The 22,133-nt window shown below is 31.8% G+C and overlaps 2 protein-coding genes across 10 annotated transcripts; one reads left to right on the plus strand and one right to left on the minus strand.

Annotated features, from left to right (window-relative positions):
• The first annotated feature begins 484 nt into the window (after positions 1–484).
• On the plus strand, positions 485–9,988 carry LOC112771614 (probable leucine-rich repeat receptor-like serine/threonine-protein kinase At3g14840). The gene is made up of 24 exons (XM_025816398.3): positions 485–772; positions 859–1,036; positions 1,825–1,896; positions 1,977–2,045; positions 2,792–2,863; positions 2,946–3,017; positions 3,727–3,798; positions 3,901–3,972; positions 4,091–4,162; positions 4,258–4,329; positions 4,476–4,547; positions 4,783–4,854; positions 5,553–5,615; positions 5,766–5,831; positions 5,920–5,955; positions 6,060–6,100; positions 6,359–6,735; positions 6,971–7,166; positions 7,250–7,411; positions 7,675–7,793; positions 7,904–8,114; positions 8,244–8,481; positions 8,648–8,798; positions 9,295–9,988. Exons 1-24 carry the CDS (start codon positions 673–675, stop codon positions 9,682–9,684), a joined length of 3,045 nt encoding a protein of 1,014 aa, XP_025672183.1. The 5' UTR covers positions 485–672; the 3' UTR covers positions 9,685–9,988.
• A 6,373-nt stretch (positions 9,989–16,361) lies between these two features.
• LOC112773305 (uncharacterized) lies at positions 16,362–20,125 on the minus strand. Of its 9 annotated transcripts, none has more exons than XR_011876673.1 (7): positions 19,117–20,125; positions 18,924–19,027; positions 18,753–18,822; positions 18,589–18,678; positions 18,159–18,301; positions 17,848–17,937; positions 16,362–16,778 (listed from the first exon to the last, which is right to left on the minus strand). XR_011876673.1 is itself a non-coding variant. In XM_072225804.1 (7 exons), the coding sequence occupies exons 5-7, from the start codon at positions 18,261–18,263 to the stop codon at positions 16,530–16,532; spliced, it is 459 nt and encodes a 152-aa protein (XP_072081905.1). In that variant the 5' UTR covers positions 18,264–18,301; positions 18,589–18,678; positions 18,753–18,822; positions 18,924–19,027; positions 19,117–20,125; the 3' UTR covers positions 16,362–16,529. The 9 variants fall into 9 exon arrangements, 5 of the variants coding, with proteins under 5 accessions (XP_072081905.1, XP_072081906.1, XP_072081904.1 ...); XR_011876672.1 differs by having other exon boundaries at positions 17,848–17,953; XM_072225804.1 differs by having other exon boundaries at positions 16,362–16,793.
• Positions 20,126–22,133: the final 2,008 nt, after the last annotated feature.

A 22,133-nucleotide genomic window follows, 5' to 3' on the forward strand; every position in this document is an offset into this window, starting at 1 on the left:
AATTAATAGCTAATATGATAAGTTTATGAAATTAGATCAAATAAATCTAAAATTGAAAATTTTCAATGTCTCAAGTTCTTCCCTCAATTAAATTTTAATTTGATCTAATTTCATAAACTTATCATATTAATAGTCAATTAAAATTTTTGTGTGTGTATCGTAGTATCACTTAACATGCCACATTAACAAATTTTAGCACCGTTAATAAAAAAATGACAAAAAGATTAACGTGATTAATTTAAAATTTTTAAAAGAAGAATTTGATTAAAAAATATTTCACAGACCAATTTAAAAAACAAATAATTTTTCAAAAGCTAATTTGACTATTTACCCTTTTTTTTTTCTAAAGTTTGGAGGAAAATTTAAATGTAAAATTTTTAGATGAATATGTCATTTAAACTCTAATCGATCGACGATTATATCATTTTCTTTGACTTAATATTAGTAATATATATATAATAATGCTACAAATCTACAATTATTCAGCCATGTCTATCTGTCCTCCGTAACCCAAGATAAAACCAAAAAAAAAATTAAATAATGTCTGCTTCTTCAATAACAGTAAGCATGTCTTGGTCAAATTTCCGTTGCATTCTTCTTAATTTAATTACTTCATTCATTTAATCTCCTTTTTTCAAGTATCATCAACAAAATTTCCCCACACTTGAAAGCATGAAACTCGTAACTCTCTTCTTCTTCTTCTTCTTCTTCTCTCTCTCGCTTCTTATTGCATCCTCATTTGTTTCTGCAGCCACTCTACAACAACAGGAAGGTGCATTTACATATTTGCTCTTTCATAATAATTAAGTTAATGGTGATGAGTGTGATTTGTGATGAAAAATTGAAATTGTGAATCAGTGCAAGTTCTTAAGGAGATAGGGAACACACTTGGGAAGAAAGATTGGGACTTCAGCGTAGATCCATGCAGTGGAGAACGTAACTGGGTTTCCCCTGCTTCTACACCTTCCTTGAAAAATTATGCTGTCACTTGTGATTGTTCTTTCTCTAATAACAATCTCTGCCATGTTGTTGGCATGTGAGTTTCATACTTCTACTAATTTCATAATCTATGATTGGATACTTATGTGATATATATATATAGTTTAATTTCACGCTTTAAGCATGGTAGGTGTGAACTATGAAGTAAATATAAGTGATTTCTATAACTCGCTTAGAAGATTTTATATTTTGTTTTATAAAATTAAACTCTTGAAAATTTTCAAAATTAAATTACGATACTTTTATAAAATTTTAATTTTTGTAAAAGATTAAAATAAATAAGAGTTTAATTTTGGTAGTTATTTTTGTTAACCGTTTTTCTTATGCCCTAATAAATGTTTTACACTCACAATGCATTAACATTAAATTTAATAAATAACATTAAATTCTAGGATTGAGTAAAGTCCCAAATCCTAAACATTCTTATTCTGCCCTTAAGAAAAATGCTAATAGTCATAGGAAGTAACCACCATGATAATGACTATCCAAAAATTGTGTATAATAAAACTGTTAATTTTCTTGAATTTTAGTAGTGTAAATGATTAATTAATTTATACTCTGAGCGTATAAAAAGTATTACTAACATATATTAAATATTGGGGGTGCCAGAAAAAGAGACTTAAAGCCAAGACCTCTAAGTGATGCCAACGAGTTATAACTTAAATGACATCATCTTTCCATCCTCACCTAGAGATCTCAGATTCGAGTCTTACTCCTAACTTTGAAAAAAAAAAAAGGTCAATTTTTGGTTTTATGGAATATGTTAACAAATGTGGTGAGAGTGTGACAATTGTTGTGTTGATGAATGAGATTTATCCTATACAGAGTTCTAAAAAGACAAAATCTAACTGGCACTCTTCCTCCGGAGTTTGCAAAGTTGCCTTACCTGCAAGAAATGTAAGCAACCACAAACACATTTTTTCCTCTCTTTCACCACTATCTTCACTCTCACTTACTTGGTTTTCTCTCTGTTACAGTGATCTCACTCTCAACTATCTTAACGGCACAATCCCAAAGCAATGGAGTTCCTTGAATGTTGTCAACATGTAATCTCTTTTTCTTTCTCTCTACCTTTACGGAAAACATATGATTATAGGGATTGTAATGAATCAACTGGATTGAGTTATGTGACCAACATGTGTGGTTTAATCATATCACTGGTAATATTGCATTCCAAAGTGATTGATGTACCTTTGAAGTGGAATTCTAGCAATGCCAAAAGCTTATGATTCACATAAATCTGTCATGTTTCTTTTCTTTCCCTCTCACTCTTGTACATTCGTTAATCAATGTATTTATATACAAGTATTAAGATATAGAGTAATAGTCCAAATAAGTCCCCAAGAATTTTTAGTTGGACACTTTAATCCTCAACAAATTTTAATCATCAAATTAGTTTCTAACCTTTTATTTTGGGAGTGATTTTTCTAATGAATAAAAGTTTGGAGACTAATTTGATGATTAAAATTTGTTTAAGACTAAACTGTGCAACTAAAAATTTTTTAGGGATTGATTTGGAATATTATTCTAAAATGTATTAATACAGGGGTATACCAAATTTTGACAAACAATGAAGGAGTATCTCCCTTGGGATTTAATGTTTAAGTGAAATCTTCAATCCTACTTTGAAAAATGGATTTTATATACCATATACAGAAATTAAGACATGATAGTTTAAGTTTGAATTAAGTATAGATATCTGTAACGCAAATGTTAAACATAATGTCGATAGATTGCTGAATTCTGGACTTACAAAAACTGCAATCATCACATATTTCTTAAATTGTGGCAGTTCCCTTTTTGGAAATCGAATAACAGGCTCAATTCCAAAGGAGCTGGGAAACATAACTACCCTGAAAAGTTTGTAAGTTATTTATTGGTCATGCTAGAGTTTCCTCCCACAAAAGTTTCATGAAATTTTCTGAATTAATTTGAAAATTGGATAGGTCCTTGGAATTCAATCAACTCTCTGGAGAGCTTCCTCCTGAGCTTGGGAATCTTTTGCAGCTTGAAAGATTGTAAGCCCTTTGTAAACACTTGTCTTATAATTGTTGAGGTTGAGTAATTTTGGTTGTTGAGAAATGATAGCCTGAATAAAATAGGCAGGTTTTCAGTTTTCAGATCATGAAACAATGGTTATTGAATGGATTAATGTGATGAAACTACATAACCACATTGGATGGTTTGGTGGATGTTCACCTCATCCCTTAACCATCTGGGGTTACAATTCCTACTCATGAAAATGGGATACATTTCATAGCCATCATTTATCTTTTTGGAGAGCTCTCATGGCAAGGGCATTAGTCATTATAGTCAGCAATAGATATGTTAGCTTTGACCAAAAAATAAAAAAACTTATCCATCATGCAAGAATAAAAAATCGTAATTATGTGTATTTCAAAAATTACATGGCATGCTTTTCATTTTGGTACTTTACCAAAGTTTGGATAATCGTTGTTGCGAAATTGATTGCCAAGTTCACTAATTGCTATAGACATAGTAGTTAGAATATCGATTTAACTCTTAAAATATTTTGATATTACAATTTTAAATGAGTCAATCGATTTTACAAAATATTTACTAGGTCTGGTAATTTGACGATTTAAATCTTGTTTTATAAAATCCATAAGTGTTGACATTTATCCATTCTAGACTTTGCTCAATATATTGCACCCTATTACAAGAGCGGCCTTGTATTCTAAATTTTATTTTATTTTATTTTTTTAGGCATGTTAGCTCCAACTCTTTTACTGGGAATTTACCCACTACACTTGCTAGGCTCAGTAAATTGAATTACGTGTAAGTGTCTATATCTTTCTACTCATTCCTTTTACATCCCCTTATACTGTAGTTTAATTTCATTAGTCTTGTATCTTTGTTGATCACTCTCTTATTCTTCAGTCGACTCAGTGATAATCAATTTTCCGGAGCAATACCCAATTTTATTCAGAGCTGGACAAGTCTTCAGAGGCTGTGTGAATCTTTGATTTCTCCTGTGAAATTTGATCCTTACGTTGTTACTTTTTTTTTTTTTTCTAATTACACATTATCAATTGGTTTACCAAAGGAATGGTTCTTATAATTATGCCAGGGTGATCCATGGGAGTGGTATGAGTGGACCAATGCCTTCTGGAATTTCATTTCTGAAAAACCTTACTGACTTGTAAGCATGGTGTTTTGAATTGTAGCCACCAATGCTTGAAAATTCAAAACTATTTAGGTGTTGTGTTTTCAACATGCTTAAAACATGCTTTGCAGGAGAATCAGCGACTTGAAAGGACCAGATTCTTATTTTCCACCACTTAGTAACTTGACAAACTTGCAAACACTGTGAGTTTAATTTAATGCTTGCATCTTTTTTTTTTCTTTAGTTTTTATTTTATCAGTTAATAATGCCTAACTAAGAAATGCTCTTAGCAATGGGATAAAGCTGATAGCAATGACTTTTTGATCCTCAATTGTTGAATTGTTTCCAGAGTACTGAGAAGTTGCAATCTTATAGGATCGGTTCCTGAATATCTTGGAAATGTAACTACTTTAAACTCGTTGTAAGTGATGCTTTATTCTTTTCAATTACTTTTTGTTGGCCTTCTAACTTGGAAGTTTCATGCACTGAATGTATTTTTCTTGCATATTGTACTCGTTTATTAGATAAAGTGCATCGACACGTTTCCTCCAATCAGTCATTTGATTACATTGTAGGAATTAATCATTTTCATGTTGATTTTTTTATTTCTTTACTCTTTTAAATAATACTTGTTCTGGACATGGTTTCATTTTCAGAGACCTCAGTTTTAACAAGTTAAGTGGAAGTATCCCAAACTCCCTCCGTGTCCCAGAGAACATGAATATACTGTAAGAAATCTTTTTTAAGTTTGTCGTTTTTTATTACACTGAAAATGAGGACACATGATTTTTTCTAGTTTGCTTGTGCTATTCAATTTCCTCTAGCAGCTAAGATTCATTAGGATTTATAGTTGACCTACAATTATTACTATAAAAGCTGGAAACAATTGTAATAATCAAAAGAATATATAAATTTGATGTTTACAGTGGTTATTAAAAAATTGCATCAGTCAATAAATACCATTTTATTTTCATTACTTGTATAATCCAAGTATCAAAATTCTAGCTTTAACACTGAACTGGCACTCAAACAAAACCTAAAGCTGATTGGATTCATAGAGATTCCTGCTCAACCTAGTTTAAGTAGATCAAAACAATGTTAACTTGTTTGCAACAAGATAGCAAGCATTTTATACATATATGCATTGACTTGTGTAAAAGCACAATGCACATACTCCAAAATAAAAAATATTATGTCTTCATTGTAAATTATGTTCTCATTTCATGTCAAGGAGCATATGCTTTCAAAATGTCATTGATTAAACTCATCTTATCAAAATAAGTATTGATATTGCGAACTAAGATAAATTAAAGGATCCTAGGGGAAGATCCAAATTATTGAGGAAATAGGATTTTATTTACTAGTTTCAACATGTGGTTATTCATCAATTTGTATAAATTGACTTCTTGATAATGTTTTTACCTAGGTACTTAACTGGAAACTTTTTCACTGGACCACTGCCGAATTGGATTGCTAACCCGGACTACACGTGAGCAATTCTGCATTACTTTTATGATTTCTTGCATTAAATTAAATGTTTCGCTTAGTACATTATTCTTAGGATTCTTCTGTGCTACCAAGTGCTCCATGCAGTGTTTTTAGTCCATCTTTGTTTCTAAATCAGTTCATATATATACAGGGATCTTTCATATAACAACTTCAGCATCGAAAAGCCAGAGCAGTTGACATGTCAACAAGGAACTGTGTAAGAACCATTTCATCTTCATACCTTTCATGTGTTTGTCAATTCTAGAAATTTATCTGAGACTTGACCATTTCTTAATGTGCCTCAGAAACCTTTTTGCATCAGCTTTGAATGGAAATAACTCGTAAGTGTATACTACTTATGCTAGATTATTTTTTCGATACTCATGCATATAGCTTGAACTGATGCGATTATGCTCACTTTTTATGCCAATCTATATTTTCTTAGGGGAGCTTATCCATGTTTGGGGATCACCAACTGTCTTAAGCGTAAGTTGATTTGTTATCGACCCTCACCTTGTTGTCTACAAGACTACAACATATAGTGGTAGAAGTCTTCTCATGTAATAATATGATTGATAGTTTGGATGGATTTATAGTTACTCAAATGATTAGAAAGTGCTAAGTCAAAAAGTAATTGTTTCTTAACATATCAAACTGAAAATGGATATCTTTTTCCTACCACGATGTTAACCTGTTTATTGTGCTTGCTTCCTTTAATTGACTTTTTGCATATTTAATTTCCAGCTTCATACTCTCTCCATATAAATTGTGGTGGGAAGATCATAACTTATAATGGAAACATTACATATGATGAAGATTCACAAGAAGCTGGACCAGCAAAATCTCTTCGTAGTGGATCAAACTGGGCAGTTAGCAACACCGGTCACTTCTTTGATAGTGGTATTTCGGACTATTATACATGGTCTAACATGTCTAAGCTTGCTATGAACAATGCCGAACTGTACATGGATGCACGTGTTTCGGCGCTTTCTCTTACATATTATGGGTATTGCATGGGAAATGGAAGCTACACTGTAAATCTCCATTTTGCAGAGATAATGTTTACTGATGATCAAACATATAGTAGCCTTGGAAGGCGTGTATTTGACATATATATTCAGGTTCGTGGTTTCGTCAGTTCAACTTTTCGAACGACATGTATGAGCAATACCTTCTGGTATATATAGTTTTTTAACTAAATCTGATTTTTAACAGGATGATACAAAGTAGTCAGTTTTCTCAGTTCTTTGATTTGATTTGTTAGATTTACTCACTATTACTCGAAGTCAATTTCTAGACTAAAATATAGAGTTGTGCACAACATCATTTATGTTTATTTGGATTGAAGTATTGCAGAGGAAGTTGTTGCTAAAGGATTTCGATATTGCAAAAGAAGCAGGAGGAGTCAGGAAGCCCATCATAAAAAATTTTACAGCTAATGTGACCAGTGGTACCTTGGAGATCCGCTTACAATGGGCCGGGAAAGGGACAACTGCCATTCCATTTGGATCAGTATATGGTCCTCTTATATCAGCTATATCTGTCAATCCAGGTTACTTCTTTTCTTTAGTTTCTTTTTTTTTTCTGCCTTGACTTTCATCATCTAATGTTATGTATTTTATCATAATCTGGCAGACTTTACACCCCCACTGGAAAAAGAAAGTAACAAAAAAGGAAGTGGCATAGCTGTGGGGGCTATCATTGGAATTGTATTGGCTGGAGCACTTGTTATTGTCATGGCATTTGGTATAGCTTGGTGGAGAGGATGTTTACGACAAAAAGGTTCATTATATAGAGGTAAGAACTAACATGCTACTATAGGGTGCTACTCTATTTAATAGTAAATATTAATTTTCAAACAAGAACTTGATATGAATTTGCTTGCGTAAATGCTGATTAATTATATTGTCAACTCCTAAACCCAAATATATGGATTGTCTTTTCATTTATGCTAATATTCTTAGAATAATGACCATTCTGCCATATGCAATAACTAAGTTTCCGAAAACGGATATCTTAATTCACTTTTCATTCTCCTCTTGTTTGGCTTCAACTAACAGACCTACAGGGTTTGGATCTAAAAACTGGCATATTTACCTTAAGGCAAATCAAAGCAGCAACAAACAACTTTAGTGTTGCCTGCAAGATTGGAGAAGGAGGGTTCGGTCCAGTATATAAGGTATTGTGGAAAATAAGTGAATTTATTTTTTAGAACCTGAATCAATATCATTGTTTCTTTTATAGTTTCTACTGCACTAAAAAAATAGTTACAATCATTTGGAAATGCAGGGTATTCTTCCAGATGGCACAGCAATAGCAGTTAAACAGCTTTCTTCTAGATCGAAGCAGGGGAATCGTGAGTTCACAAACGAGATTGGCATGATTTCTGCTTTGCAACACCCGTGTCTAGTTAAGCTCTATGGCTGTTGTATGGAGGGAGATCAAATGTTGTTGATATATGAATACATGGAAAACAACAGCCTTGCCAGTGCTCTGTGGGGTAATGTGTCTTTACTCTGTATATTTGAGTTTGGTATCTCTTTCGTTAATAAGCTAAAATGTTGTATACAAAATATACATACTGATCATTTAGCTTTGTTATCTAATTTCGGCGACAATTGCAATGAAGGCAAAGAGAAAACTCAATTGAAATTGGACTGGTCAACAAGGCGTAAGATTTGTATAGGCGTTGCTAAAGGCTTGGCTTACCTCCATGGAGAGTCAAGATTAAAAATAGTTCATAGGGACATCAAGGCTACTAATGTGTTGCTGGATAAAGATCTAAACCCAAAAATATCGGATTTCGGTTTGGCCAAGCTTGATGAAGAGGGTCAAACACACATAAGCACTAAAGTGGCTGGCACTTAGTGAGTTCTCCTTTTTTTTCTTAAAGCATTTAGCAAGATTTATTGTGTATTTTTCAAAGTTTTACATAGTAAGCCAGCATAGAAACTTCTTTCAGATCTTTATGACTTATGAATTTGAAAAATGTATCTACATTGTTACTGAATGTATGAATGTTTTATGTTGCAGTGGATATATGGCACCCGAATATGCAATGCGTGGTTATTTGACGGACAAAGCAGATGTGTATAGTTTCGGAATTGTTGCCTTGGAAATAGTTAGCGGCAAAAGCAATAACATGGGCTGGCAAAGGGAAGAATGCTTCTCTCTTTTTGACTGGGTAACTTATCCTCTCATATCTCCTGCATTTGTTTCAATCTGAATGATTATCCTCTTAGAATATATACCAACATTATGATTGTTATTTTAGAGTTTCTTTAAACTCTTTCATTCAATTTTTCAGGTATTGTGACTTTTGTGAGAAATTCGTTCATGCTCCTAGAACACATTAATTCTTACTCTAAAATTCACATGTCACTACTGCTCATTGTTTAATTTTGATACAACCTTTTTACTATTATGAATTAAAATGAGTGATTGTAAATGTTTCTAGAACACGCATAAAATGTGCTCTAGAAGCATGCAAGAATTTCATGACTTTACTAAAATCTTCAGTGTCTAAGTGCTTCTTGCTCAACTATACCGGTTCCCTACTTTATTTCAAAACAATTTTAGAGATATCTTAGTCCCTTAGATTCAATCAATTTTAGTTTTAATTTATTTTATTTGCATATTGATGACGGGAATTAACTACAATCTATAATTTGTTTTCACAGGCTCTTCTCTTGAAAGAGAAAGGTGATCTAATGGACCTAGTTGATGAGAAGTTGGGTTCACACTACAAAAAAGATGAAGCAATGCTCATCATCAATGTGGCTCTTCTCTGCACAAATACCTCTCCATTGAACCGGCCAACCATGTCGTCAGTGGTAAGCATGCTCGAAGGCAAAACCGCTGTACAAGAAGTAGTGCCGGACACGACGCAGGTATTTGGCGAGAAAAAGTTAGAGATGATCCGAGAGTATTACCAACAGAAGGGGAAAGATAAGATTCCAGACACTGAAGGTGTGAGCACATCAACTAATGAAACTGCTGCATTTGTGGCTAATTCAGAAGACAATTCAATCAACATGGATTCTTCTTATTGGGAAAGAAGTGGTAGATGATCCAAAAATATCTCCATATATATTCTTTCATATTACTTGTAAGCCAACCAAAGTGGAAATATCTGCCCAGAAATTTTTTCTTTCATTTTCTATATGCGATGTCGTATTTATAGTTTACAACTTTGCACAAGGTTTTGTAGACTTCAAGGATCAGGAGTCTGCTGCTAAATGTAATAGCATTAGGTTTGAGGCAAAATGAGGCCACATATAGCTAAGAAAAATAAGCATTAACATTTAGGAATGCATATTTTTTTCCGAAAAAATATATGGAATCAAGAGGTTACCAGCCAAAAATTAAACAAAACTACATTAATTTATATTAATTATTAATTTTAAATTTTAAATTTAAAAAATTTAAAATTGATTAAGTAAACATAATTAAAACCTATAAAAATTTTCTTCTTCTCTCTCACATTAACCTACCAACCTCCAACAATCACACACACACACCTCTCTCTCTCACCAATGCTGCTGGAAGCGCCGGCGACTTCCATGCTCTCCGCGACGCCTTCAATAAGCGCATCCAAAACAACTGGTTCAACACGAAGTCCACCTCCCGTTTGTTATTCTTGTTTTTTTTTGGGTTAATTTTCAATCTCTTTTTCAATGTTTTTTCCTCTGTTTCTTTCTTTTTTTTTTTTTTTTGCTTTTTCAAAGGAAATAGCAGTACTGCATCAGAAAATAGAAACCTATTATTCCATACAAGATCCATGGAACTAGCTTTTATTATTATTAAGCGCCAGCAACTGTCCATGTGGTATGAAAGGAGTAGCCTCGTACCTTGTTTGGGTAGTTAGATTGTGTTTGCTCCTTGTTCCTCAAAGCTTTCATGGAAGAAGAAATGTTCATTTTCTTCTCTTTTGCTTCATCTCAATTACAGAAATATAAAAAAACATTCATTTAATATAAAAAAAACATTCTAATACTTAACAAAAGAAATATTCAGTTATATTTTAGCAAAAATAATTAAATATTTATAAAATTTAAAAAAATTTATAAAATTCTTAAAGAAATAGAAACATTCACATTTGTAATACAAAAAAATTCGAAAAATATATAAAAGAATATCCATTTAGTATGAAAAAGAAACACTTTGATATTTCGCAGAAGAAATATCCATATATATTAACTCGTAGAAATTTTAAATTCACATATTTAGCTGGTTTTTGACTAATATCCTTTTGATTCTCTAGCATTGTTCTTTTTTTTCCAAAACAAAAAAAAATCTCAACAAGGTATATGCTAGAATCTGCAGATTATTTCATAACTTGTTTGCAAACACGAAATAATTTTTATAGTATCATTATATTTAATCATTTTAAATCTTGAAACTAACATGCTTTAATGTAAAGTCTGAAATTGATATTCCTTTCATGTGAACGGTCCGTGTGAGTGATTTAAGGGTTCAGTTGCTATTACCTCTGGTTTATACTGTTAGATTGGTCATTTATACTAATCTATTTAATATACTAAAATTGGATTTTTCACCAGTTAATGGGAGTGAGGTGTTGATTCTTTATGAATCTATTTTTTTATCAAAATGAATACACTATTTTCTCTTTTAAGTTCATTTTATAAAAATATCTTTATTATAGTTATACTATAATTAACATTTAAGTAATAATGCATAATTATACTAATTTAAGAAAATATTTTTATTATAGTTATATAAAATCAATATTTAATGCATTATTAAACTACTTATCAATTATCAATCGAAATAATAATAATAATAATAATAATAATAATAATAATAATAATAATAATAATAATAATAATAATAATAATAATAATAATAATAATAATATGATATGATAATTATATGATAATGGCACCAATTATTAATAACCAATTTATATTTCTCTAAATAAATTTATTTTAGAAAAATATCTTTATTATAATTATATTACAATATTACAATATTACAATTACTATTTAATAAATAATGCATAATTATACTAATTAAAAAAAATATCTTTATTATAATTATATAAAATCAATATTTAATGCATTATTAAACTAATTATCACTCGAAAATATTTTTAATCATTTAAATTATATTAATTTTAATTATATTGATACAATTTTAATTCTTATTCATTATCCAATGATTTGATTAATGACAAGTTGTTACCTTAATGGTGATCTATTTATAATAATAATAATAATAAAAATAATAATAATAATAATAATATGGTATGATAATGATATGAAGTTGGCCCGGTTACTCTATTCATGTTAAAAAATAATAATTCTAATCATGATATAATATGATAAAATCATATAATTTTAACAAAACAAATATATGATGTAGTATAACTAACGTAAATAATCAAAAATTACCTTAATAATAACTAATTTACATATTTATTTTTTTTAATAAAACCTATATATAAAGTTTTTTTTTGTGGTACATGAGTCTAGATCTAAAAGTCAACTCATTTTCTTTAAATTTATTATTCTTCTTTTACTACTTCATAGAATTTATTTTTCGTTTTTCATCGAAATTGATCATTTTAAGGTACAATTTATAATTTTGTATAGTAGTTTTTAGGGTTAAGTACTTTTTTGTCCCTAAGGTCTGGAATAAAAATCAAATTCGTCTCCAATCTTTTTTTATTATTAAAATCATCTTCAATGTTACAAAACGTTATAAAATCATCCTTTTGTCCATAAATAATATTTTTTGGACAATTTTACCTTTAAACAAAAATTAAAAAAAATACCCCCTCACCCTCACCCTCATCAGAATGATTTACGACAGGAAAAAAAAAACCAGAGCACAAAATTTAGGATCAAAAAATTTTTTAACAGTGAATCAGTAATAGGGTTATCAAATTAAATTTATCATCAAGGTCAAGCAGTGACCAAGCTCAACACACAAAATTCTATTTAATTCCTCAGAAGAAAGTGCTAACAACCAACAAGTATTCCAACTTTTCAACAAGAAATCAAAATTCACAGGCTTGATAAACATTAAGCCATATAAGAAACCATCACTGTCATTATTTTCATGGATCAACCAAAAGTAGAATCAGATCACAGCAGCAACTGCAACAACAGTAGAACTAGCTACCACCACAGGCCACTGAACATTCAAAACCTTCACCCCTTTCCCATCCCTAGCAATAACTGATGAGCGGATAATTTATACACTTTTTGACATTATTTTTATATAGTTTTTAGTATGTTTTAGTTACTTTTTATTATATTTTTATTAGCTTTTATGCAAAAATCACATTTCTGGACTTTACTATGAGTTTGTGTATTTTTCTATAATTTCAGATATTTTCTGGCTGAAATTGAGGGACCTGAGCAAAAATCTGATTCAGAGGCTGAGAAAGGACTGCAGATGCTGTTGGATTCTGACCCTCCTGCACTCGAAGTAGATTTTCTGGAGCTACAGAAGCCCAATTGGCGCGCTCTCAATTGCATTGGAAAGTAAACATCTTGGGCTTTCCAGCAATATATAATAATCCATACTTTACCCGAGATTTGATGGCCCAAACTGGCGTTCAAACGACAGCCAGAGACCCTTTTCTAGCGTAAAACGCCAGAACTGGAGTTAAACGCCCAAATTGGCATCTAAGCTGGCGTTTAACTCTAGAAATGGCCTATGCACGTGTAAAGCTCAATGCTCAGCCCAAGCACACACCAAGTGGGCTCCGGAAGTGGATTTCTGCACTATCTGCACTTAGCTACTTATTTTCTATAATCCCTGGTAACTAGTTTATTATAAATAGCACTTTTGACTATTGTAAAGGATCAATCAATCTTTGGACTTGGAGGCTGGCCTCACGGCCATGCCTAGACCTCTTTTTTCTTATGTATTTTCTACGGTGGAGTTTCTACACCTCATAGATTAAGGTGCAGAGCTCTGCTATTCTTCATGAATTAATGCAAGTACTATTGTTTCTCTTTCAATTCACGCTTACTTCTTCTCCAAGATATGCTCTCATACTTAATTCAGTTAAGTCAAAATGAAGGGGTGACCTGTGACAATCACCCACTATCTTCGTTACTCGCTTAGCCAAGATCTGCATGCCTGACAATCACAAGCGGTCTACATGATGTTCAACGTAGTCATTGGACGACAGCCGGAGTATATTCTCTTGGGTCTCTAATCCACAGACCGAGTCCGTGAGATTAGAACCTTCATGGTATAAGCTAGAACCAATTGGCAGCATTCCTGAGATCAGGAAAGTCTAAACCTTGTCTATCGTATTCCGAGTAGGATCTGGGAAGGGATGACTGTGACGAGCTTCAAACTCGCGAATGTTGGGCACAGTGACAGTGTGCAAAAGGATAGAGAGATCCTATTCCGACGCTAGTGAGAACCGATAGATGATTACCCGTGCGGTAGCTGTACTTGGTATTTTTCATCCGAGACAAGAAATCTGACAGTTGATTAGCCGTGCAGAAATCATACCTGGTAATTTTCATCCGAGAGGATCATACAGCTTGCCATGGAAGAGAGCATGCATGATTGGATGAAGACAATAAGAACGCAAAGGTTCAGAGGCAATAAAGCATCTCCAAATGCTTATCTGAAATTCCCACCAATGAATTACATAAGTATCTTTATTTTATTTTATGTTTTATTTATCTTTTAATTATCAATACCCATAACCATTTGAATCCGCTGACTAAGATTTACAGGATGACCATAACTTGCTTCAAGCCGACAATCTCCGTGGGATCGACCCTTACTCATGTAAGGTATTACTTGGACGACCCAGTGCACTTGCTAGTTAGTTGTACCGGAGTTGTGAAAAGTGAGATTACAATTCCGTGCACCAAGTTTTTGGTGCCGTTGTCGGGGATTGTTCGAGTTTGAACAACTGACGGTTTATGTTGTTGCTTAGATTGGGTAATTTTATTTTATGTTTAAGCTTTTTATTTTTGTTTTCGAAAAAAAATTAGTTTTCGGAAAATTCATAAAAATTTTTAAGAATGAATTCTAGATCTTCGTGAGATATGGTGAAGCCTGGCTGGCTATTAAGCCATGTCTAATCTTTTGGATCGAGATTTCCACTTTCCATTGGAGAAGGGACATGTCTGTATTTGTTATGCTAAAGCTTGGCTGGCCATTTGGCCATGTCTAATTCCTTTGGATCGAAACTTTAGAATAACATTGCATGAGCCTTTGGATTCTTAAATCTGATATTGTTATTTACAGTGTTTTACTAAAGCTTGGCTGGCCATTTGGTCATGTCTAATTCTTTTGGAACGAAGCTTTAGACTAACATTGCATGAATCCTGGAATTCTTTTTTAAAATTTTGAATTTTTTATTTTCTTTCTCCAAAATAATTTCGAAAAAAAAATTTTTTGTGTTTCTTGTTTGAGTCTTGTGTCAAATTTTAAGTTTGGTGTCAATTGCATGTTTTTAATTTTTCTTAAATTTTCGAATTTCATGTTTATGTTCTTTCTTGATCTTCAAGTTGTTCTTGATGATTCTCCTTGTTTGATCTCTAAATTTTCTTGTTTTGTATCTTTTCTTGTTTTTCATATGCATTTTCGAATTCATTGTGTTTAAAAGTAAAAAATTTTTAAGTTTGGTGTCTTGCATGTCTTTCTTTTCTTAAAAATTTTAAAAAATATGCTCTTGATGTTCATCTTGATCTTCAAAGTGTGCTTGGTGTACATCTTAACATTCAAAGTGTTATTGTATGTTCCATTTGTCTCAATCTTAAATTTTTATGTCTTGAGTCATTTGTTATTTTTCTCTTTCTTCATTAATTCAAAAAAATCAAAAAAATAATATCTTTTCCTTATCTATCTATTCTATTATATAAAAATCGAATGTCTGCACTTAATGATGAAGCTGACGTGGCATGCTTCGAAGAGTGTTTCTCGATTTAATTGTTTTAACTCATTCAATACAGTTTATTGCACTGACTTAATTATATCAACTGATTGATTTGATTAGATATTTAAATATTAATATAATTAATATATTTTTTATAATTTATATTACTTAATTAATTATACTATATTAATTATAATTTGTTATATTAGTGAATTAGTCTTTTCATTTATAAATTCTAAAATAAAATAAATAAATTATTATTTATTCTAATTAAATTTATTTATATACTACATATGAATTAACATTAATTTATAATACATAAAACTTGTGGATTGTGATAAAAGCAAATCTTAAAAAAAAAATGCATACAATTATAGAAGAATTAAATCTATCTCTTTATTTATTTTTAACCATCGTTTTAGATTTTAATTTTTTTTTAAATCAGTGATAGTGGAATTTTTATTGATGCTAGATAAAATTATAGAAGAATCTACGAAACAGCATAAATTATTGCTCTTTCAATCAAATCATACCACATGTAAAAATAAATTAATTTAAATAAATCGAATTTGCATATCTATATAGATTAAATTGAATAAATTCGATTTAGACAAATACGTAGTAAATTGAATTCATAAGGTTCGAATTACATGCAACTTCTGAATAATTATAATGATATAGGTATTGTATATAAAAATTAATAAAAAAATAATTTAAATTCCGTACAATATTTTTTTTGTATTTAGAGCTATTAAAAATGAACGAAAAAATGTTGTGTGAAATTTTAATTTTTTTGTATGGATTGTTATATAAAATACTAATATCATTATAATTATTTATTAAAACAGAGTACAACTAAGATTTTACTAACATTTTTAAATATTATATTTTTATAAAATTTTAAAATTTTTTATTATAAACACTTTTTGTAATTATTATAAATAATTTTATAAAATTTAAAATTGGCTTAAAAAATGTTATGAGTAAACCGTCTGACAAAAAACTGATTACAAAATCGGTCAAATCTGTAATTACTCAATGAACCGAACCGTTACAACTGACCGATTTTTTTAAAGGGTTTCTGGTTTGTGAATAACTCCTCCAAACGGTGCCGTTTTGACCTAAAAAAAAAAAGAATGCCCAACTGCTTAAGCCCGTAACCCGTAACTCAGTCCCACTCCTACACTCCTCGCTTCTCCTCTTTGAAACTGACTTGAAATTTTGATATTGAAAGAGGAACCCTAACTCCCCAAATCGCGAGCCCGCAGCCACCGCAGCGTCAGACTGAGAGAGAACATGCTGAAATAGAATTATCTACTATTGTAGTTAAAGAAATAGCAGAGGCTGAAGGTCAAGCACATGAAGCAATTAACTAAGGATCATAAAATTTTAACTACAATTCAAAGGAAGCTAAGTAATTGAAATTTGAAACAGAGAGAAAGAGACACAAATTCAGAGAAAACACTGCTCAATTTTGCTGTTAGTTAAATGGTTACATATATACATCAAAGTGAAGTTAATAAGAAATTAGGAAAATGCGGTTTTTTTTTTTTTTTAACAAAGATAGGAGACTCGAACCTACAACCTCTTAATTGAGTATGGAAAGACTATGCCATTTGAACTATAACTCATTGACGTGGTTCTTCTCATTACTAGAAATTACAATGACATCACAAAGAACATGTGCTCTTGCTATTTGATAGTTAAGAGGTCTCATAAACCCTCATTCAATGAAAGTCAAATTAAATTACCAATACTAATTAAGCATAACTATATAAACATATATATAAGTAGGACACGTGACTCAACTCTTTATTTCCAGCCAATTGCAACTGTTTCCGTGTCACAATAGTTATGTCCTGTAAAGTTTCAATATATTCACATGCATGAATGAAAATTTTGATACTATGTATATTATTACGAATGGGAAGGTTAGTTAATTAGTTATTGTGAACACTTAAAAATTTCATACCTGTTTCAACCATATTATCTAGTGCCATTTCTCAGCTTGTTCTGAGAGAAATATAAAATTATATATATATATATATATATTATTTTTTACATATCCATTTGAAGCATTTAAGTTGATTACTATCTTAATGAGAATCTTTTGTCATAATTACCAAAAGGAGAAGTTCTAGCCCAGAAGAAGTTCCAGCATGAAAACCAGCAATTAACTAGAAAAAAAAGTTAACTCTTTCGAAGGTTTCTGTCAAAATTAAGCCCAGCTGGTATTCACACAGGAACTTAAACTAGTTGGGCTTCCAGGTTAACCCAACCCATCGCTAAATTGAAATTAACAAGATAAAAAGGACTTAAAAGAATGAATTTGACCCAAATCTTTCAGATCTACCTTTTGCACAATCAGCAGAAGGCAGAGAACTAAGAAACCATGAAAGTTTATCCTTAAATTGTGTTGTAGAGGGACGATCATTCCGCAAATCTGTATGACAAAAAAACTGCACAATTCAAATATACTTTGATTAAGGCCTCAAAACAAAACAAGAAATCATCATAGTTTACAAAGTATCCAAAAAAATAAAACGAGAAATAAAAATAAAACAACAGACATTTGTACAATTACCATTGTGCAATTTTTGCATGCTCCATTTGAATATAAGAACTATATGCATATTTGCAAATCCAGTGTGCTATTTCACATACCTCACATCCAGATGATTTACCGATGGCAGTCAGACGCTCTTTCTTCTTCATTACTTTTTCTTCCTTGCTTAACGGCTTTTTGAATCCAAGTTCAGCTGTTGCCATCTCTCTCTCTCCTTTGTGTAGCTAGACGCTCTTCAAAACTGTAGAAAATTAAAATTGAAGAATGCAAGGTCAAATTTGCAATAGATTGCAAACAAGTTCATCACTACAAACTAGTTATTCTACCATTAAATATCATATGTAGAAAAAAAAGATACAAAGCTAAAAAACTTAAGTAGTCAAAAACATACAGCTAAACACAAGTATACTTCCTTTTCTTTGGTGGAAAAAAGAAAAGTGGGATCCAAGGTTGCATCATTTCTACTTTTGCCAAGTCAGGACACTTCTACTTTTGATGTATTGCTACTAAATATATCCAATAAACTACCTATTGAGGAAGAACTGTGTTGTTCTTCTCACAGCAGTCATATCTCCAGTTGGGAAAAAGGACACCCATTTGAATCATTGTTTGAAGGACCTACATAATGCACAATCACTCAGTAAGTAACTTGAAAAATGTTATGGGAGACCACCACAGAAATGTTACTTTACCTTGTCTGGATCCTTCTCATAAACCTCGTAGAAAGCTTCCAGTCATCCTTCTCGGATATTTGGACTGATACTGTAAACATAATTACAAAGCCAATCATCTCACCAAGCTTAAAATGTTTGACTTGTAAAACCACATTACATTTTAAATCAACAGAAAAGACACTAATATACCTTCCCATGATTCCAAAATCATAGAAGATCAACCTTCTGCCATTAACATCATCCACTGCATGTTAAAGAGAAGAACATGGCCTTTGTTCAAGTTCTTCTACTTTCTGCTCCACAGATTAGCGTTTATAAAAAATAATACAACAAATCAGCTTGAATCAATTAAAAAAATAAAACAAAATGTTAGATTGATTGCCTTTGTTCCATCTGCAGCGGTCAGTTTTGCCTTGCTTACTCGACTTCCAACTAGCGAACCTTATCATTAGAGAGAGCTAACTGTTGCCTAACACTTCCCTGCAACAGAAAGGAAGGAATGAAGGGACAAATCTCCTTACACGGAGCGAAAGCTGTGGCTTGTCTTATGCTTGTTAGCTTCTCATACTAGAGAGAAAAGGTTCATACTACTCCTTGAGCCCTGCATTTCGATTTTGTAAGGCTGCTCCTTGAGCCCTGCAACTACTATGATTATTTTCCATGGCAGTCTTTTTATTTGATCCACAAATTTTTTGCAATTCTTCTAACTGATCAAGATGACATTTTTCAATGGACTCTTTAGTCTCTTGCTAGTTCCATGAATCATACATTATACAAGAGATTTTAGCTTACAAAATAATGCAAACAAGAATATCTTTAAATTATACCTTTATTTTGGAATCCATCCAATGGTATAGATAGTAATTAAGGTTAGAATATTCTTTTCTTTTATATTAAGATTACAAAAAAATATATACGAAGAAGAATACATAAAGGTTAATAGCATATTATATAAAAATACGGTTGTAACAACTATATCTTGAGAATATTTTAACAAGAAAATATTCCATCAAGCATGTCCATAAAACCCTCTCCATGCTCCTCATACTAGAGAAAAAACAAACAAGTCGATAAGAACAAGAAAGTCTAGTTTAATCATTGATTATTTAACAATAATAAATAAAGATGATTAACCAGGTGTGCAATAACATCACAGTCGCATTCGGTTCTGAAGGTATGATTAGGAAGCTATTTTCTAAGCTCTTCATGATTGTAAATCTTTCCATTCACGTGGTTTTCATTGGATCATATAATCTTTTGTAGATCTTCCAAGGTTTTCAATACAATCTGCAATGTCACGCATACACATGATTCACAAATTTATAAAACACTCATAAGGAATAATACTTTACAAAAACAAAAAGTTTATTTGCCTTTATTTGCCTTTATTCACAAAAACCTAATAATACTTTGCAAACATAACATAAGATCCCCTACTTCAGCAAACAAAAACACTCATAAAGAATAATACTTTATTTGCCTAATTTTAAATTGACAGATCTGATGAGTTTGGAAAACTCTTATTTAATTTTGATGATAAACAAACATTATTAAAATATTTAATTACAAAATTATTAATTTGATCTTAATTCATACTTACTAGATTAATAATTTTGTTGCAGGTTTTAATTTGGGCCGAAAAATAAAAACTGCAGCAGGCCCAAATCAAAATACACAATCAGACCTTGCTATATGTTCTCTACATTATGTGGCTGAATTGTTGTAATTAATTGGGCCAGAACTCAAAAGCCCAATTAGTTTGAAGGAATCAAAATTTTATTGGGTCAGATTAAGCTTTATTGCTACCAAGCCCAATTTGAATTTTGATGAATGTTTCCATGCATGATCCGAATCCAATATTCATCAGGAAAGTAAATGTTATCATTTGGGCCAGATTAAATCTTAATGCTACCAAGCCCAACATTATTTTGATGAAAGTTTCCAAGCTTGGTCCGAAACCAAGTTTAAATGAAAGCTAAATGGCTTCATGCTTTCCAACGGATTCCATCTCTTGTTAAGAATGGATTTCAAATCCTAATATGTTAGCATTGGAAACATGAGAGAGAACTTGACTTTGATTTGATGGGAATCATTATGATTAATGCTATACGCTACTCAAAGCAAGGGAAGTAAAAGCAATCTATCAATATGTTTCATTTTCATTTAATTGCTTTTACTTTAACTTCACATTCTCTCTCATCTCTTTCTTCTTCTTCCTTCGGTCCTTGTCCAGGAACCTATGGACGCTATGCTCATCAACCAAGAAAAGGAAGAAGTTGCATGCATCAAGACCATCAAGCTGATGATGGCAAGAAAACATACTAAAATAAAAATGAGTTGTGGCTGAGATATTCACCATATTTGGTTAGATTTGGTGAGGTATCTTGAGCCTTTCATGCTCAAAAATGGACGTTGAAGATTCGGCCAGTATGGAGGAGATTCTTGAAGCATGGCTTGTCTTTGATTCTGTTTAACCACCACAGGGAGTAGCTAGAGTGGCGAAGTGATGGTTGAGGTAGAGATTGAAGCAGATGAAGTCATTATCATCATGAAGCATCAAGGGCCAGAAATCCATCTTGGAGAGCAAGACAAGGATGGAGAGCTCGGATTGATGAAGGGTGATGATCAAGAAAGGTCCAGAGGTAATTGCATGTTGGGTTTTGCATGATTATCTCTTCTCTCTCTATGTGGCCGAACCGGTTTTGTTTCTTGAAGGAAGAAGAAGTTGGCTTGGGTTTTTGGCTTCAAGTGTGGAGGCTTCTCTCTTCTATAAAAAGGGGGAACAGCCACTAGTTGGAGCAAGGAGTTAGAAGTAAGCAGTGAGAGTGCAAGGCACAGGATTCTCAGAGCTACCTAAGCTTACAGATTTTCTTCTCCTTCAATGTATTCTGTTTTGTATTTTTCTATTTAATTTTGTCATGTCTTGAGTCTCATGGAAAAAAGGCAAACAGTGAGGTTTGTATGAAAAAGCCATAGAGCGAAAAAAGGCAGAGAGTGGAAAAATTAAAAGAAAAAGCCATAGATGTCTTAGAGTTCCTTTGTTCATCTATGTTGTGTTTCATGATTCTGTGGGAATCCCCTTGTAAGTTGGGTTAGCACTTTACAGTTTGTAATCAAGTTGATTATAGTGAAATTCCATCATGTTTGTGATGGAGACTGGATGTAGGCTGCACTGCACTTAGCAGCTGAACCAGGATATATCTGGGTGTAATCTTTCTTCTCTTCTACTCTATTTCTGTTTTCTACTGCACAGGAGCAAAAACTAAAATGTCTCGTGCCAAGTGACGAGCCAAAACAAAAAGTCTCGTGGCAAGTGACGAGACAAAACAAAAAGTCTCGTGTCCAGAGACGAGTTAAAACAGAAAAGTCTCCTCTGAGTTCAGCAAGTGTTAGCAACGA

Source organism: Arachis hypogaea, chromosome 18 (genome assembly GCF_003086295.3).
Source record: "Arachis hypogaea cultivar Tifrunner chromosome 18, arahy.Tifrunner.gnm2.J5K5, whole genome shotgun sequence".
Classification (NCBI taxonomy): domain Eukaryota; kingdom Viridiplantae; phylum Streptophyta; class Magnoliopsida; order Fabales; family Fabaceae; genus Arachis; species Arachis hypogaea.

What these genes read in the sequence shown, in the direction of transcription:
- LOC112771614 (XM_025816398.3), top strand. Translation starts at nt 673, where the DNA reads ATGAAACTCGTAACTCTCTTCTTCTTCTTCTTCTTCTTCTCTCTCTCG. An exon ending in GTAACTACTTTAAACTCGTT is followed by an intron (nt 4,548 to 4,782) that starts GTAAGTGATGCT and finishes TTTCATTTTCAG; the next exon opens with AGACCTCAGTTTTAACAAGT. An exon ending in CCAGAGAACATGAATATACT is followed by an intron (nt 4,855 to 5,552) that starts GTAAGAAATCTT and finishes GTTTTTACCTAG; the next exon opens with GTACTTAACTGGAAACTTTT.
- LOC112773305 (XM_072225804.1), bottom strand. Translation starts at nt 18,263, where the DNA reads ATGGCAACAGCTGAACTTGGATTCAAAAAGCCGTTAAGCAAGGAAGAA. An exon ending in GTAAATCATCTGGATGTGAG is followed by an intron (nt 17,938 to 18,158) that starts GTATGTGAAATA and finishes TTTGTCATACAG; the next exon opens with ATTTGCGGAATGATCGTCCC. An exon ending in TTCTGCTGATTGTGCAAAAG is followed by an intron (nt 16,794 to 17,847) that starts GTAGATCTGAAA and finishes ATTCTATTTCAG; the next exon opens with CATGTTCTCTCTCAGTCTGA.